Here is a 14,083-nt window from a genome sequence, read left to right as displayed (position 1 = left end):
GCATTAACGCATAGCAACAAACAGAAGTATTCTGGTTACCTATTGAGACCACTTAAAGCACTGAAATAAATGAACATCAAAGTAAGTTTTTAAAGTACTTTATTTCAAAATAACTAAGCATAATGGTCTGTAAAAAAAGCTACATGTTTCTACTTATACACTGTATCTATTCATATACACTTAGGTTTTTAAATTCAGTTTTGAACAGCTTTCAGTTTTTTCCAAAACAAGGTGCTAAAATATATATATATAGCAGGTGCAGTGGTACATGCCTGTAATCCCAGCCACTGAGGACACTGAGGCAGGAAGATCAGCAGTTCAAGGCCAGCCTGGGAAATACAGCAAGGCCCTGTCTCAAAATAGACATTTCACAACAAAACAAAAATAAAAGCATACATCCACATCCACTTATAGAAACAATTACACTGAAGCACAGAAAGGCAAAAACCCCCATTACATCTCTTGGAGCGAAGAGAGCAAGGTGCCCTGTTACACAGGAAGCAGCGCCAACCGGAGAGCATTCGTGATGACTGCTGACCCCCCAGATGGAAAGGTGCGTACGCCACAGCAGGTTTAGGTTTGTTTTCAAAGAGTCTCTGTAGGCTCTTTCCACATCTGTCCAGACCACATCGCTCCATTTGGTTAATGTCACCTAGACACCATTTCTGAGCTCATGATCTCGTCACAAAACCAAAGCACGAAAATCAGACTCTGCGAAGATGCTGCGTCTGAGTCTTTCTCAGGAAAATTCTTTGGAATCTGTTGTAGATCTATAACCAAGCAAAGTCTCTTTGCTACCACCGTCCCCCACCAACACATCCACGAGCATGTGCGGCTTATCGTAACCAGAGGAGGTGGGGGCGCTCCTCCGCACGGCGGGCTCTGGTCCTTCGGTCGTTATTTCCACTTTATTGCTTGGGGGGATTTCCGAGTCAGATATGAAGCTGCCTGAACCCACAAGGCCGCTATCGGAACCATCTCGGGAGTGATAGGAGCTTACAACTACACTGCAGGGTTCCGACTGGTTACTATTTGAATGCACAGAATTCTCTGTCAGCGCCAGATCGGAACTGCTTTCACTCGGGGTCAGCGCCTCGATCTTGGTGGAAAGCTCTCCGCTGTACCCCTCTTTTCCCTCGCCGCCTTTACTGCGTGGGCCCAGCACTGTCTCTGAAGACACAGCCTCTCCACAGACACCAGTCTCGTTTTCCACGGTAATCGGCTGATAGGAGGAGATGAATGACACATACTTCGATTCGGGTTTTGACTCCGAAGTGGCACTTTTTACCACTGAAAGCTAAAGAGAAAATGAATGAAGATGGTGAATTATTAAGCTCAAACGCCTCTTTTCAAACCAACAAAGGCCTAAAGGTAACAACACTAACTGACACATTTGAGGTAAGATAAGTGAATCACGGCTTTTTCTTTTCTTTCATAATGGTAATACCGCTGTAAGATTAAAAACAAACGCGGGGAGTCACCTAATAACTCACAGTACACTCTGTCCCCCCATATGCATGTTACATTTGTAATGGGAGCACAGCGGTTTAGCTTATTGAGTAGTTTCCTTATTTTTCTCCATCATTATACTCTTCAGTGGCTCCTATTACTTATTGATACGGATTTTTTTTTGGGGGGGGTACCAGAGATTGAGCTCAGATCCTTGCGCTTGCAAGGTAGTCAGTGGAACCACTGAGCTAAAGCCCCGGATCATTTTTTCAATAGATGCTGATGTTTCCGATTTTTCCTGGCTACAGAATGTGCTCAATATTTCACACATCTTTTTACTTAGGAATAATTTCCTTCGCGTTAAAGAGCAGAACGACTGTATCAGAGGCTACAGCACAGTCACGGCAGACCTTGCTGCACTTCTCTTACACACTTAGCTTTCCACCGAGGCCCCACTGCTTTCCACCGGCGCACACCAGCCACACCGCGACTGGCCCGACTGCACAGTCAGGCTTATTGTTCCTTCTCTAGTGAGGGCAGAATGGCCTACTGCGAGGTGGCTTTGTGCTTAATGACTGGCAAGGCTATTATAATTCAGATATGAATGGTCTACTAAGGGTTGATAGTTCTTATCTCTTTAAAGGTAGTAGTTTTACAGCAACTTCACTGTACCCTTTGAATACCACAGATATTACTCGTCATATTTGATTCAAATAGTTGTCATTATATTACCTTTACCAGTTCTTTTCATCATTTCAAAGGCTTTGGAATATTAGCTATCAAATGTCAAGTTTGCGTCTCACTTCCGGCCATCTTTCCTTCTATACTCCAATCATAATAAAGTATTTCTATTTTTGCAGATCTTCAAAAATCAGGCTTTCTAGGCTCTTGGCCTCCTATCCCATAGTACCTGGATAAACTACTGTCCCTCAGGACTGCCCAGACATCACTGGCTCTGGGACAGTCACAGCTGAGCCCAGCCCATGAGCTGGACAGAGCCCTCACTGGCTGCGTAAGAGCCTCTATAACCAATCACACTGACTACCTACCCACCACATACTCATCTTCTCTTCCCGTGTACTCTAAGCTCCTCAGCAGACTTGGGTTTCTGAGTATAAAAAACACTTGGTGCACCATAAAAATGGGTGGTTCTGAATGTGTGAGAGACTGAGCGATCAGTGCTTCTATGTAACATGATGCTTAGCACATCTCGTCATTCTACGGAACGATGCTGAACATTATCCCACTACAAACAAAACAAGGAAACCGTTGAAAAGGTTAACATTTGAGCATTAATAACTAAAGAGAAACATTTAAATACATTACCAAAGATTTGGGTAACATTATGTTTTTCTTCTTACATGGGTTCTTCTTAAAATAACAGTATGCAAATACTAGGATAACTAGTATGAATAGTGAGCCAACAATCATTGGAATATAAGTATAATCTAAAACAAAGAGAAAAATCATAAATTAGGATTAAAATGTAGTACTGCTATCATGTAGCCAAAAGTCTTAACACTATTATTTAATAGATTGACACATTAGTTAATAAATATGATCAGAGTTGTAAAGAACAGGCAATCTGAATAGAAAACAGGTATCTAACCTAGAGTGCAATACGATTCTTCCCAATTCTGTGTTTCTAAAACTCCCTGTGACTACACTGCCATAAGATCAGGGGGCCAAACAGCTCTTTTAGTTTGATCTGAAAGCCTCAAACACAATGTGTTTACAGGGTTAGGCTTTTCTCTCAGTCAAGAAAGTGAAAGAAGAATTACAAAATATTTCTCTTAAGAAATAAACTTTGGCAATGTGTGTAACTCAATATAATTTAGCTCTATTTCTCAGAATCTTCTGTTATACTTATTTCAAGAGTGCAAATACTTATAAAGTACATAGAAGCCCACACACAGGAATAAAGTCCTCAGGATAGCAAGCCAGAGATGAAGAACATAAAAACTAGGGAAGACCACATACATCTATTATTACCATTGTGCATTTGACTCTGCTGTGCCTTTTATTTTCATAACACAATCTTTAGCAGTTATTTTCATAATGCTCTCTTCTAAAAAAAAAAAACACTAACAGTATTGTACATGTTGCGGCAATGTGTGGTCCTATTGTGAGATTTTCTTTCTTTCTTTCTTTCTTTTTTTTGTACTGGGGATTGAACTTGGGACCTTGTGCTTGCGAGGCAGGAGGCAGAAACACCGAGCTAATTCTGCAGCCCCTCCATTTTATTTTCTCTAGTTTCTATTCTAAAGTTAATCCTTTGGAAAAGTAACTGTGGAAGTCAGTACTTTATGCTTACAACATGTTATGGGATGTGAAAAAATCAAACTGTTACCTAGTAAAAGACAAAATAAAATAATGCTAGTCCCTTGGACGAGTAAGGTGCAGTGTGTAAGGCTGCCACTCATAAGCATGGTGCTGCCACCATGTGGCTGTTATGTCATTTTACAATTCAGGCTTTTTTGCTGTGCGTTTTTTTTGTTTTTGTTTTTGTTTTTGTTTTTGGCAGTAGCAAGTGGGGCTGAACCCAGGGCCTTCACAGTGAACTACGCTTGTGGTCCTTTTTTCATTTTTTATTTTGATAGTCTCATTAAGTTGAATTTCTAATTCTTCTACCTCAGATTTCCACAGTGGGATCACAGGTGTGCACAACCTGGGCTACAGTTTTGGCTTTATTATTTATTTATTTATTTATTTATTGTTAAAAGTAGGAAAATTTACTGGAGTGTAGGAATGGGGAATAATAATAGGGAGTGGAAATAGCTCCTGAGAGATAAGAGGAATCCTGAATGCATTGCCCCAATATAGGCTTTTTAAGAAAATAGATCCAGAGCACGTGCATTGCAGTATTTCAAGTGTTGTTCATTAAGTTGCACTTTATTTTTCAAACAGCATAGTGTAAATTGGCATAAAACCCACTACATTATTCTAAGTTTCCTACTTGAAACTTACATGATATAGTCTGAAAGTTATTGGCATTAAATTTTAGGTCTAACACTTCAGCTTGATTTCCATTTTTCAAAAAAGTATGTAGGGCCAGGAATTTAGCTCAGTGGCACTGTTCCTGCCTCACAAGAGCAAGGTCCTGAGTTGAATCTCTAGTACTGAGGAAAAAAGAAAGAAAGAAAGAAAGAAAGAAAGAAAGAAAGAAAGAAGTATCTGTAAATAAAACTGGAGGTGAAAAAGGAGATATTCCTTTTTGAACAAAAATACAAAAGGTCAATGGAGATTATTAAGAAAAACTCTATCCTAGCAAACTGGAAAAGCTAGAAGAAATAAATTACACATCAGAGCTACCAAAATTGGACCACAAAGACATAAAAAAAAACAGAATAAATAAAAAATTAGAATAGAAGAAAATACCTGCCAACTATTCATCTGAGGGATTATTTGCCATGATATATAAGAAACTCAAAACAAAACAAAAAAAGCAATATAGTTAAAATATGGGCAAATAATCTGAACAGATACTTCCCAAAAGAAGATATCTAAATAGCCAAGAAGTATTTACAAAAACACTCAATATCATTAGCCATTAGGGAGACAAATCAAAAGAGCAATGAGAGGTGGGTTGGGATGGTGTTATGACTGTAATCCCAGCACTTAGGAGGCTGAGGCAGGAGGATCTATCTAGAGTCCAAGGCCAGCCTGAACCACATAATGAGACCTTGTCTCAAAACAAAAACAAAAATCCATAATGAAACACTATCTCACCCGTTAGAATGGTTGTTATCAAAACAACAACACAAAACAAATGTTGGCAAGTATGTGAAGAAAACGAAAGTCTAGTACACAAAATTATATACACTATGCGATACAATGGATACATAAAAAAACTAAAGAGAAAAAAACAAGCCTTGTGTAAATAGGGAAGGGTGGGGGGCTGAAAGGGAGGGAAAGGAAATGGGAAAAAACAAGAAAGAACATATATCATAGCTGTACAAATTCCCAATGATGAATGTGATCATAATGTATACCTAAAATGTACCAATAAAACTTATGGGAAAAATTTGAAAACAGTAACATTAATTTTGGTACATAATGAATTTTAATTATCATACCCTCAGAAATCAGCTTTTTCTCTTATTTTTCAAACATTCTCTAGTAAATAAGGTAAACATCGATAGAATTAGTAACAAGATCTTCCATTATCAATTTTCAGCTGAAGCTAAAGCAAATCTCACACACTGATGCTATTATCAGTTACTGGTTCATCTAAATGATATTGCTTTAAATTGTGCTATCGGTACATTATGCACTGCCCTTTTCTGGCACGTTTTGACATAAAAGAGGGCCATTTTACTACAAATACTCTTATGATGAGTAACATGCCTAATGGCAATGGATGAAAACTTTTCCTCATAGGGATTTTCTTTCATATGAAAAAAAGCTAAAGAACAAAATTGGATGAAAAGAAAACAACTGTGAATAATGGTCTATTGTGGGGAAATGATGGGATTACAGATAATATTGTTATCTTCTGTTTTTTTTTATATTTTATACATTATATATGACAAACTTTTGAATGCAGATATTTATACCCATAATTTTACATATTTGTTATATTTTTTTCTGTGTTATCAAATGGCTTTCCAAATTGGTTACTTTGTACATTTTATTAGCTGAGAAACTGCCTCTGTGAGGAACGGAGCTACTGAATGTTTGTTTTGTTTTGTTTTGTTTTGTTTTTGGTACTGGGGATCGAACTTAGGCTCTCACCGCTTGCAAGGCAGGCACCGGCACCACTGAGCTAAATCCCCACCATAAATGTTTTTAAGAGGGATTTTTTGCAAGTAAATTTGACATTTTATACATTATCCTCTTTTAGTTATACTTTTCTGTATTTAGAAAAAAATGGCAAGAACTTACCTTTTATGCTCCTACTGTGAATGGTAATACAAACTTCTTTTGACCTTTCAGTTATAATATTCGAATCCTCTAAGAATCCTTCTGCTGAAACACAGTACTCAGAATTCAGTGAGGGCACTGGAATTTTTAATTGGCATGGAGTGTAGAGGTAGTCATCTCTTCCAAGTTCATACATTATGGTCTATATGGGGAAAATGCATTGCTTCTTTAACATGTAAAAATTATCCTCCATACCTACCTTTGTCAGTACCAAAGAAAACACACACACACACAAATATATATAATATATGATAAATCTTAAAGATATCTGAAACACTTTCGATATCAAATAGTAAGTCAATTTGTTTTTTTGTTTATTTTTTAAGAGTAGGAAAATTTTATTGATGGAAAGAAAGCTTCTATCTGAGAGAGACAGAGGGGGACTGGGAAATGGGTTGTCCATACGTCCTTTTGTTACAGCATACCATGATGATGTGCATCTATCAAAAACCTGAATGGCAGGAATGTTCATTGCTATTTGTTAAACAAGTATTAATTTCTCCTAATCCTAAAACACTAGAAACTTAGCTGGTAAAATTTTATGGGAAGCATAATAAAGAGTATTATACAAAGGCTGCAGGATCTCTGGGCGGTAGGACCTAGAAATGATTGGTGTAAAGTTTATCATTCATTCCATAGCCAGTGTGTGGTCATCTTTGCTGGGACCCGAAGACACAAAAGTAGTACTGTGGTTTGATTACAGTTCCTCCGAAGGTCCCTGTCTAAAATAGTCTTGGTCCCCAGGGTGGTGGTACAGTGAGGTGCTGTGGACCTTTAAGAGGTGGAACCTTATGGGAGGCCTTTAGGTCATAAGGGGTGTGTCCTTGGGAGGGACTATGAGACCCCAGCCACACCCCACACACAATGTCTGGTTTGAGATGTAATCACTTGGGCTACAGGTATAACTCATAGGTTGAGTGCTTGTCTAGCATGTGTGAGGCCCAGGGTTCCACTCCTAGCATCGAAGGGCACCGTGGGGAGATTAAATCTTTTCTTCTTATACGTTGGTTGTCTTGGGGATTTCACTATAGTTATGATGCTAACAAACACAGGTAGGATGGTGGTATCTGGCTCAAATACCTTACAATTTTGAGTTGAAGAGAGAAGAGAAAGAAACATAACAAGAAATAAGGAATCCTGCCAGAGGAATCCTGTATGGAACCAGGACCACAGAAAAGGAAACAGTCTACTTGGTCAGAAAAATGAAAGCAGATATGACACTCAAGCTACTACTGAAGAATAAACAGAAATTTGCCAAAGTGAAAAGGGTAAGAAGAGCATTCTGGGAAAGAACATGGCAGTTTCAGGGATCCAAAACTGGCAGCTCCTCAAAGCATGGGTGAAAACAAGGTTGGAGGGAATGGGAAGATGGACTGGAGAGGATCCGCAAGGCTAAATCACAAGGGCTTGTAGACCATGTCATGGAAGGAAATTCAGACATTACTTTCTAGCCAATGGGCATTTGTGAAGTTCTAAGCAGTGGAGTAACATGATTAGATCTGCATTTTAGAAAGATGTCTCTGCCAACAACTGAGAAGATATTTTAAAATTAAATCACTCCTCACTTTTTGCTCAAATCTTCCTAAGGTACAATAAATGGATCAAAGTCAAATCCCCCCAATGTCCTCTGCCTTCACCTGCTTCCTGCACCCACTGACCCCACCGGGGCTGCTCCCCTCATGTGCGCACTGTACCCCTGCTGCGTCCTCTGCCTGAAGAGCCCTCTCAGGATCACCCATGGGGCTTACCTCCGATCTGACCTCGACAGCAGTTACCTCCTTCCCGGGGAGGCCTGCTCTAAAAATCAGTGACCCAGACCTACACACTGCCCACTCTTCCTGCTGCACCGCAGTTATCCTAAGTCTGGTTTGTTCTGCTCTTAGCTGCATTCCTGGATGCCTCTTAGGCAATATTATATGTTTGATAAATATTTATCAAGTAAACAAGAGGCATCATTGTGGAGAAAGGAGAATAGTTCCCATCAATGCATGGACCCCACACCAGTGCCAGAATAATGTAATTATATCCCCACAGTTATACTGTTTTATTTTTCAAAACTGATGATTCAAATTATAGATGCATATTATTTTACATTATCATTAGTGAGAGAAAAATTATTAAGTTATCCCCACCTTATGGGGATATGTATGTCACTGGACATACAGGGCCATGATGCTAAATGAGGCCAAGAAAAACTTAAAAGTACTCATCTGGTTAGTATCAGTGAATCACTCCATACCAGTTCCTTTCAATATCATTCACATGTAATTTCTTCCCAAAGTTATGATCCAGGGGTTCTGCCTGACCATCATAAGCATTTCACTTTTATTACACAGCATAAAGAAACAACTTACACTAGCTACAGAAAAACAGATGTGATATGTGTGTGTGTGGATGTGTGTGTGTGTGTGTGTGTGTGTATAAATTCCCCAAGATGAATGTAATTATTATGTATTACAAACACATACTAATAAAAAAGAAACTAAAAATCAACTCTGTATACTCTAAATACACACAAAAAATAGCACCTACCTCACTTGTGTTCTCTCTCACGTACACTTTGTAGATTAATGTGTAACATGCATCATACATGGCTTCCTGCCCTTCTCCATTTAAATGAACTACTGGGTCAATTACATCAATGATGATATGGTCCTCCTCTTGTGTAACAGTTAGTTTAGGTGGTCCAATCTTTCCTGGAGAGAAAGCAATGTAATTAATACTGGCCTCAGAACCTTACAGTAGAATTATCAAAATCAATCAACCAACCACTCTTTTGTTTTTTTACTAAAGTAGGATCACATTTTAACTAAAATAGGACACCATGACTAAGTAGGGCCACTTTTAAACTACTCTAAAAATCTAGGAGACATTCCAAATATCCTTCATAAATATTTCATAAATCTCAGGAAGAGGTTCTCTTATCTAAACTCCTCTTTAGCAGTTTAACTTCATTTCTAATTCAAGAGAAATACAATTGGCTATGGACTTGATTAAAAAAATCAAACAAAACCTTCATCTAATGAAAGCTTTATCAAGCACTTTTTTCTTCTCATTGAGTTTATTGGTTCATTTTAGGTATACAGTACAGTTACATCCATCATTGGGATGGATCTTGTACCTTTACATGACAGGTCTTGGTTCTCATTTTTTCCCCTTGTCCCTGCCCTCCCTTCACCCTCTCCTCCTCTCCCCCTTTACAAATATTTTATTTCCATTTTTTCATTTTCTCCTATTTATTTCTTTCCCTTATTACGTGTCTCCTACCCTTCCCACTTTCCCTCCATCTTTAGCCCTTTTCTTCCTATTTCACATTGTCAGTTATCTCATTAGGATCTTATGTACTCTTATAGTTTGTTCACACCAGAGAAACTATTTGGAATTTACACATGTGTGACTTATTTATTTCACTTAGGAGTATATCCTCAATATGTATCCATTTTCCTATGAATGAATCTAATTTCTCATTCTTCATGGGATCTCATCTTATTAAAAAGCATCTGCACTGCAAAAGAAACCATCAACAGAACTAAAGACAACCTACAATGTGGGAAAAAATTTTTACCAGCTGCTCCTCAGACAAGGACTATTATCTAGAATATATAAAGAACTCAAAACAATCAGCCCCCTCAAATACAAAGACCCAATTCAAAAATGGGCATCTGAAATGAACAGACATTTCTCAGATAAAGAAGTAAAAGCAGCAAGTAAATATATGAAAAAATGTTCCACATCACTGGTCATTCAGGAGATGCAAATGAAAACAACACTGAGATTCCACCTCACCCCACAAAGAATGGCTGCTATCAAGAAATCACACAATAACAAATGTTGGTGAGGCTGTGGGGAGAAAAGAACCCTTCTCCATTGTTGGTGGGAGGGCAGACTGGTGCAACCACTGTGGAAATCATTATGGAGAGACCTCAAAGAGTTGGGACTAGAGGTTCCATTTGACCCAGCCATCCCTATGCTGGGTATCTTTCCAAAAGAATTAAAACAATCATATCACATAGATATATGCACACCTATGTTTATAGTGGCACAGTTTATAATAGCTAAAACTTGGAAACAGCCCATTTGCCCATCAGTTGGAAAGTGGAAAAGGAAGATGTGTTTTTTTTATCAAGTACTCTTTATCTTTGCTTCTTTAGATTAAGAAAAAAGCAAGTTTCTTTTTTCTTTCTTTCTTTTTTTTTGTACCGGGGATCGAACTCAGGTCCTTGTGCTTGCAAGGCAGGCAGCGGAACCACTGAGCTAAATTCCTGGCTCCGAAAAAATAAGTTTCTAAAAACTCTTTCTGAAAGGCATTTAGTTATCTTTTCTCAGAAAAACTCTGTATCTTCAACATTCATGGGTTCCTGGCATGCAGGCTCTATAAAAACTTGCTAATTCCATTTTTAAGTGTGAAAATCAGAACTAGATGTTGAATCATTCAGCAAACACGCACTGTGGAAGTCTGGGCCCTCACTGGGAAACCACTGAGCTATGCTTCGTGTTCACAGCACACCTACCGTGTGCCGGGAAGATCTGTTCAGTGTACCTCAGGGCCTGGCATGCTCCCTAGCACACTTCTGGCCCTTGACAATACAGATAGTATGTATCAGATGTATGGATTCTGGGAAATAAAATATTTAAGGGCGTGGTCATTAGGATGGAATGTCAGCTTGATTGGCTTTGGGCTCTACCCGGGGGACTGGTGGAGCACACGTCTGCTGGTCTGGGTAGGTCATGGAGGTGTGGTCTTGGGGGCGAGGGGCCCTATGTCTGGTCCCTTACCCCTTCCTCTTTGGCACCTCTGCTTCCCAGCCACCATGAGCTCAACAGCTCTGCTCCACCATGCCCTTCCACCGTGTTTCTAACTTGGAGCCAGCTGACCATGGGCTGAGCCTCCTTTAAAACACGAGCCAAATTAAACCTCTCCTCCTTTGAGCTGTGTATGGTATTGGGTATTGTGTCAACAAGGGGAAAGTTAGCTGATTCAAAGGACAAGTAGGGAAAGGGCTTGTGGAAGAGGCCAAAACGGCACAATCTGAAAAGGAGGAGACCGAAAGCAGTGGGGAGCACTGGAAAGGCGGCAGCTCAAGTAATCTAGCGCTGAAGCTGAACAAAAAAGGAAGTGAAGTTAGAAGAAAAGGTACCAGAGGACCATCAGACTATGGCAGAGTCAGATGATTAAAGGTAGTGAAGTATGATTGCCAAGAGTGGACAACATAACCAGAAAATAGGAATTGGCACAGACATTCTGGAGTTTCGGGTATGCACTGGAGTGGGACGCAGGAAGAATAAAGAGCTGAAATCACAGGGGATGGAAAGATGAAAGAGTTCTAAAATCTTTTAATGTATTAAGTTGGTATTCAAATTCCCACAGACACTGAGGATTTAAGGTAGACAGAAGAATGACAGCGAGTAGCCAAAGTCCTCAGTGAATGTACCTCGAAATGAATTACAGACCACGTGGGAAGGGAACGGGTGATGCAAAGTGGATTTGTATGGTGTGGAAACTTACTGGTGTAGAAGCAGCAAAGAGATGGTTGTCGCTTTGTGAGGAGTGAGAAAAGCCAATGATACTGGCTCACTCTAAATTCCTCCAAATGTTTAAGCATTATGATCATTTTTAACAATTGCCAATAAAAGCAAACAGCACAAGAAACATGCATTTTCAAATTTAATATTTACATATTCATTCTACACACCTTCTTTGCAAATGACAAAGTCTTTGGACTCTACATAGGCAGATTCTCTTTGTCCAATTCTAGCTTTAACTTTGGCCCATATAGGAAGATCTGGGTCATCAACATTAAGAATATTACAATGATGATCAGATGTATTGTTGCAGGCATTTATCCACATTTTCCTAAAATGAAAAGGAAGAAATACAAAGGTATCTTTTATTGTTATCATAAACTTGAATCATCTCTGTGCTATACTGCATACTTACAGCACAAAGCTGGTAGGAAGAGCTCAATGAGAATAGGATGGAGAAACTAGACAAAGCTGGAAATCCTTATTTTGGCCAGAAGCACAGGTCCAGCATCATTAATCCAAAAAAATGAGAAACACAAGATGGTCCAAAGTCCAAAAATTTTGAACACTGACTTGATGCCAGACCAGAAAAATTCCATACCAAAAAACTTTGTTTCATGCATAAAATTATAGTGTATAAAGTTACCTTCTCTATGCGTATAAGACATGGATGAAATATAAATGAATTTCACATATAGACTTGGGTTCCATCCCCAAGATAACTAATTATGCATATGCCAATATTTCAAAATCTGACAAAAATCAGAAATACAAAATACTTCTGGTCCCCAGCACTTCAGATAAGGGCTGTTCAAAATATGCCATACATTCCTTTATCATCAAGAGGCTTAATTAAAACTGTAAGACCTGTACAGACCACATTCTATATTTAGGCTTTAAAAATCTTTTAAAAAACACTAGATTCCTTTAACGTAGATGTGATTTAATTATAGAATTAAGAGCATAACAGACTCCTAACAGTTGTCAATTTTTTTGAATTTTATATTCTTCTAGTAAAAAATACACTATAAAGTTATCTTTATTAGATTCATTTGTCATGCCTTAAAATCTTCAAAGTCATTCAGCCATAGAAGAGCTTTTAATTTTATTAATTAACCATAACATACAAATGGAGTTCCTTTCTTATTTTAATATATTCTGTTTCTTTTCTTCTCTCTTTTTTTTTTTCTTTTGTGGTAATGGGGATTGAACTCAGGACCTTGTGCTTGTGAGGCAGGTGCTGTGCCACTGAGCTAAATCCCCGGCCCAATGTATTATGTTCTTATTTGTGGCCACACCTTTGGCCAGGGAAAACCTATTCAAGGTGGGTCCTAGATCCTTTTGACATCTCCCCATTACTTTGAACTAAATGGACAGGAGTTCAATCCTATCCATGTCCTACTTTCTTCAGGTCATCAATTTCACTGATTTCAGACTTGCTTCTTATTTCTTTTTTCAAAATTATGGCAATACCTATGAAAATATTTCTTCTCATCCTTTTTTTAATACCTAAACAATAATACTATTTATACTTTATTGAACTTTGTTGCTTTTTTTCATTTAATAATACATTTTAAGAGATCAATGCACATATGTTCATGAGAATTTTTTCCTTTGCGAGTGGGTAATGTCTTTATTTTTTAGAGTTGCTGGGGATCAAATCTAAGGCAAGTACTCTGAGTAAGCTGAATCCCCAGCTCACTGGGTAATAAGTTTTCCTTGTTTGTATGCTTTTTCTTAAGGTGGATTGAACCCAGGACCCTCACACTGATCTACATCTCCAGCCCCTTTATGATTGTATTATTTTGAGAAAAGGTCTTGCTAAGTCCCTAAATTGCCTGGGGTGGATTCAAACTTTGGATCCCCTTGTATCAGGCTCCCAGAGTGCTGGGATTACAGGTGTGCACCTTCACACCTACCTGGGTAATGTCTATAAATTGCATTTTAGTAAGTGTATCTTAAGGACAAGTTCCTGATGTGTGATCATCAGATAGAGTTAAACCTAAGAAGGCTGGGTATTTAGCTCAGTGCTACAGCCTTGCCTAGCATGTATGAAGACTTGGGTTTGGTCCCTACTACTGCAGAGAAAAAAAAAAAGAAGTGAAATTTTGTGAAACACTAACAAATTCTTCCAACAGGGCCAGATCTAATTTGCATTCATGCCAGTGACATGTATGAGAGTGCCTGT

At 38.6% G+C, this 14,083-nt stretch overlaps 1 protein-coding gene and 1 long non-coding RNA gene across 2 annotated transcripts in view; one reads left to right on the top strand and one right to left on the bottom strand.

Moving 5' to 3' along the window:
* Positions 1 to 330: 330 nt before the first annotated feature.
* Positions 331 to 14,083, bottom strand: part of Ifngr1 (interferon gamma receptor 1) — a 24,844-nt gene continuing 11,091 nt past the window's right edge. Inside the window, exons 3-7 of the mRNA XM_010626582.3 lie at positions 12,066 to 12,226; positions 8,905 to 9,068; positions 6,334 to 6,514; positions 2,776 to 2,897; positions 331 to 1,297 (exon numbers count right to left, since the gene is read on the bottom strand). Coding sequence (XP_010624884.1) covers positions 740 to 1,297; positions 2,776 to 2,897; positions 6,334 to 6,514; positions 8,905 to 9,068; positions 12,066 to 12,226 — 1,186 coding nt within the window. The 3' untranslated portion in view covers positions 331 to 739. The remainder of the gene's footprint in view (positions 1,298 to 2,775; positions 2,898 to 6,333; positions 6,515 to 8,904; positions 9,069 to 12,065; positions 12,227 to 14,083) is intronic.
* The window catches only part of LOC104863891, a 48,294-nt gene continuing 35,516 nt past the window's right edge, over positions 1,306 to 14,083 (top strand). The window contains exon 1 of the long non-coding RNA XR_780710.3: positions 1,306 to 1,398. This is a non-coding gene — a long non-coding RNA (uncharacterized LOC104863891). The remainder of the gene's footprint in view (positions 1,399 to 14,083) is intronic.

The sequence above is a fragment of the Fukomys damarensis genome, unplaced genomic scaffold (assembly GCF_012274545.1).
Source record: "Fukomys damarensis isolate Sample0158 unplaced genomic scaffold, DMR_v1.0_HiC HiC_scaffold_14, whole genome shotgun sequence".
Classification (NCBI taxonomy): domain Eukaryota; kingdom Metazoa; phylum Chordata; class Mammalia; order Rodentia; family Bathyergidae; genus Fukomys; species Fukomys damarensis.
This window is presented reverse-complemented; position numbering and strand designations above follow the sequence as displayed.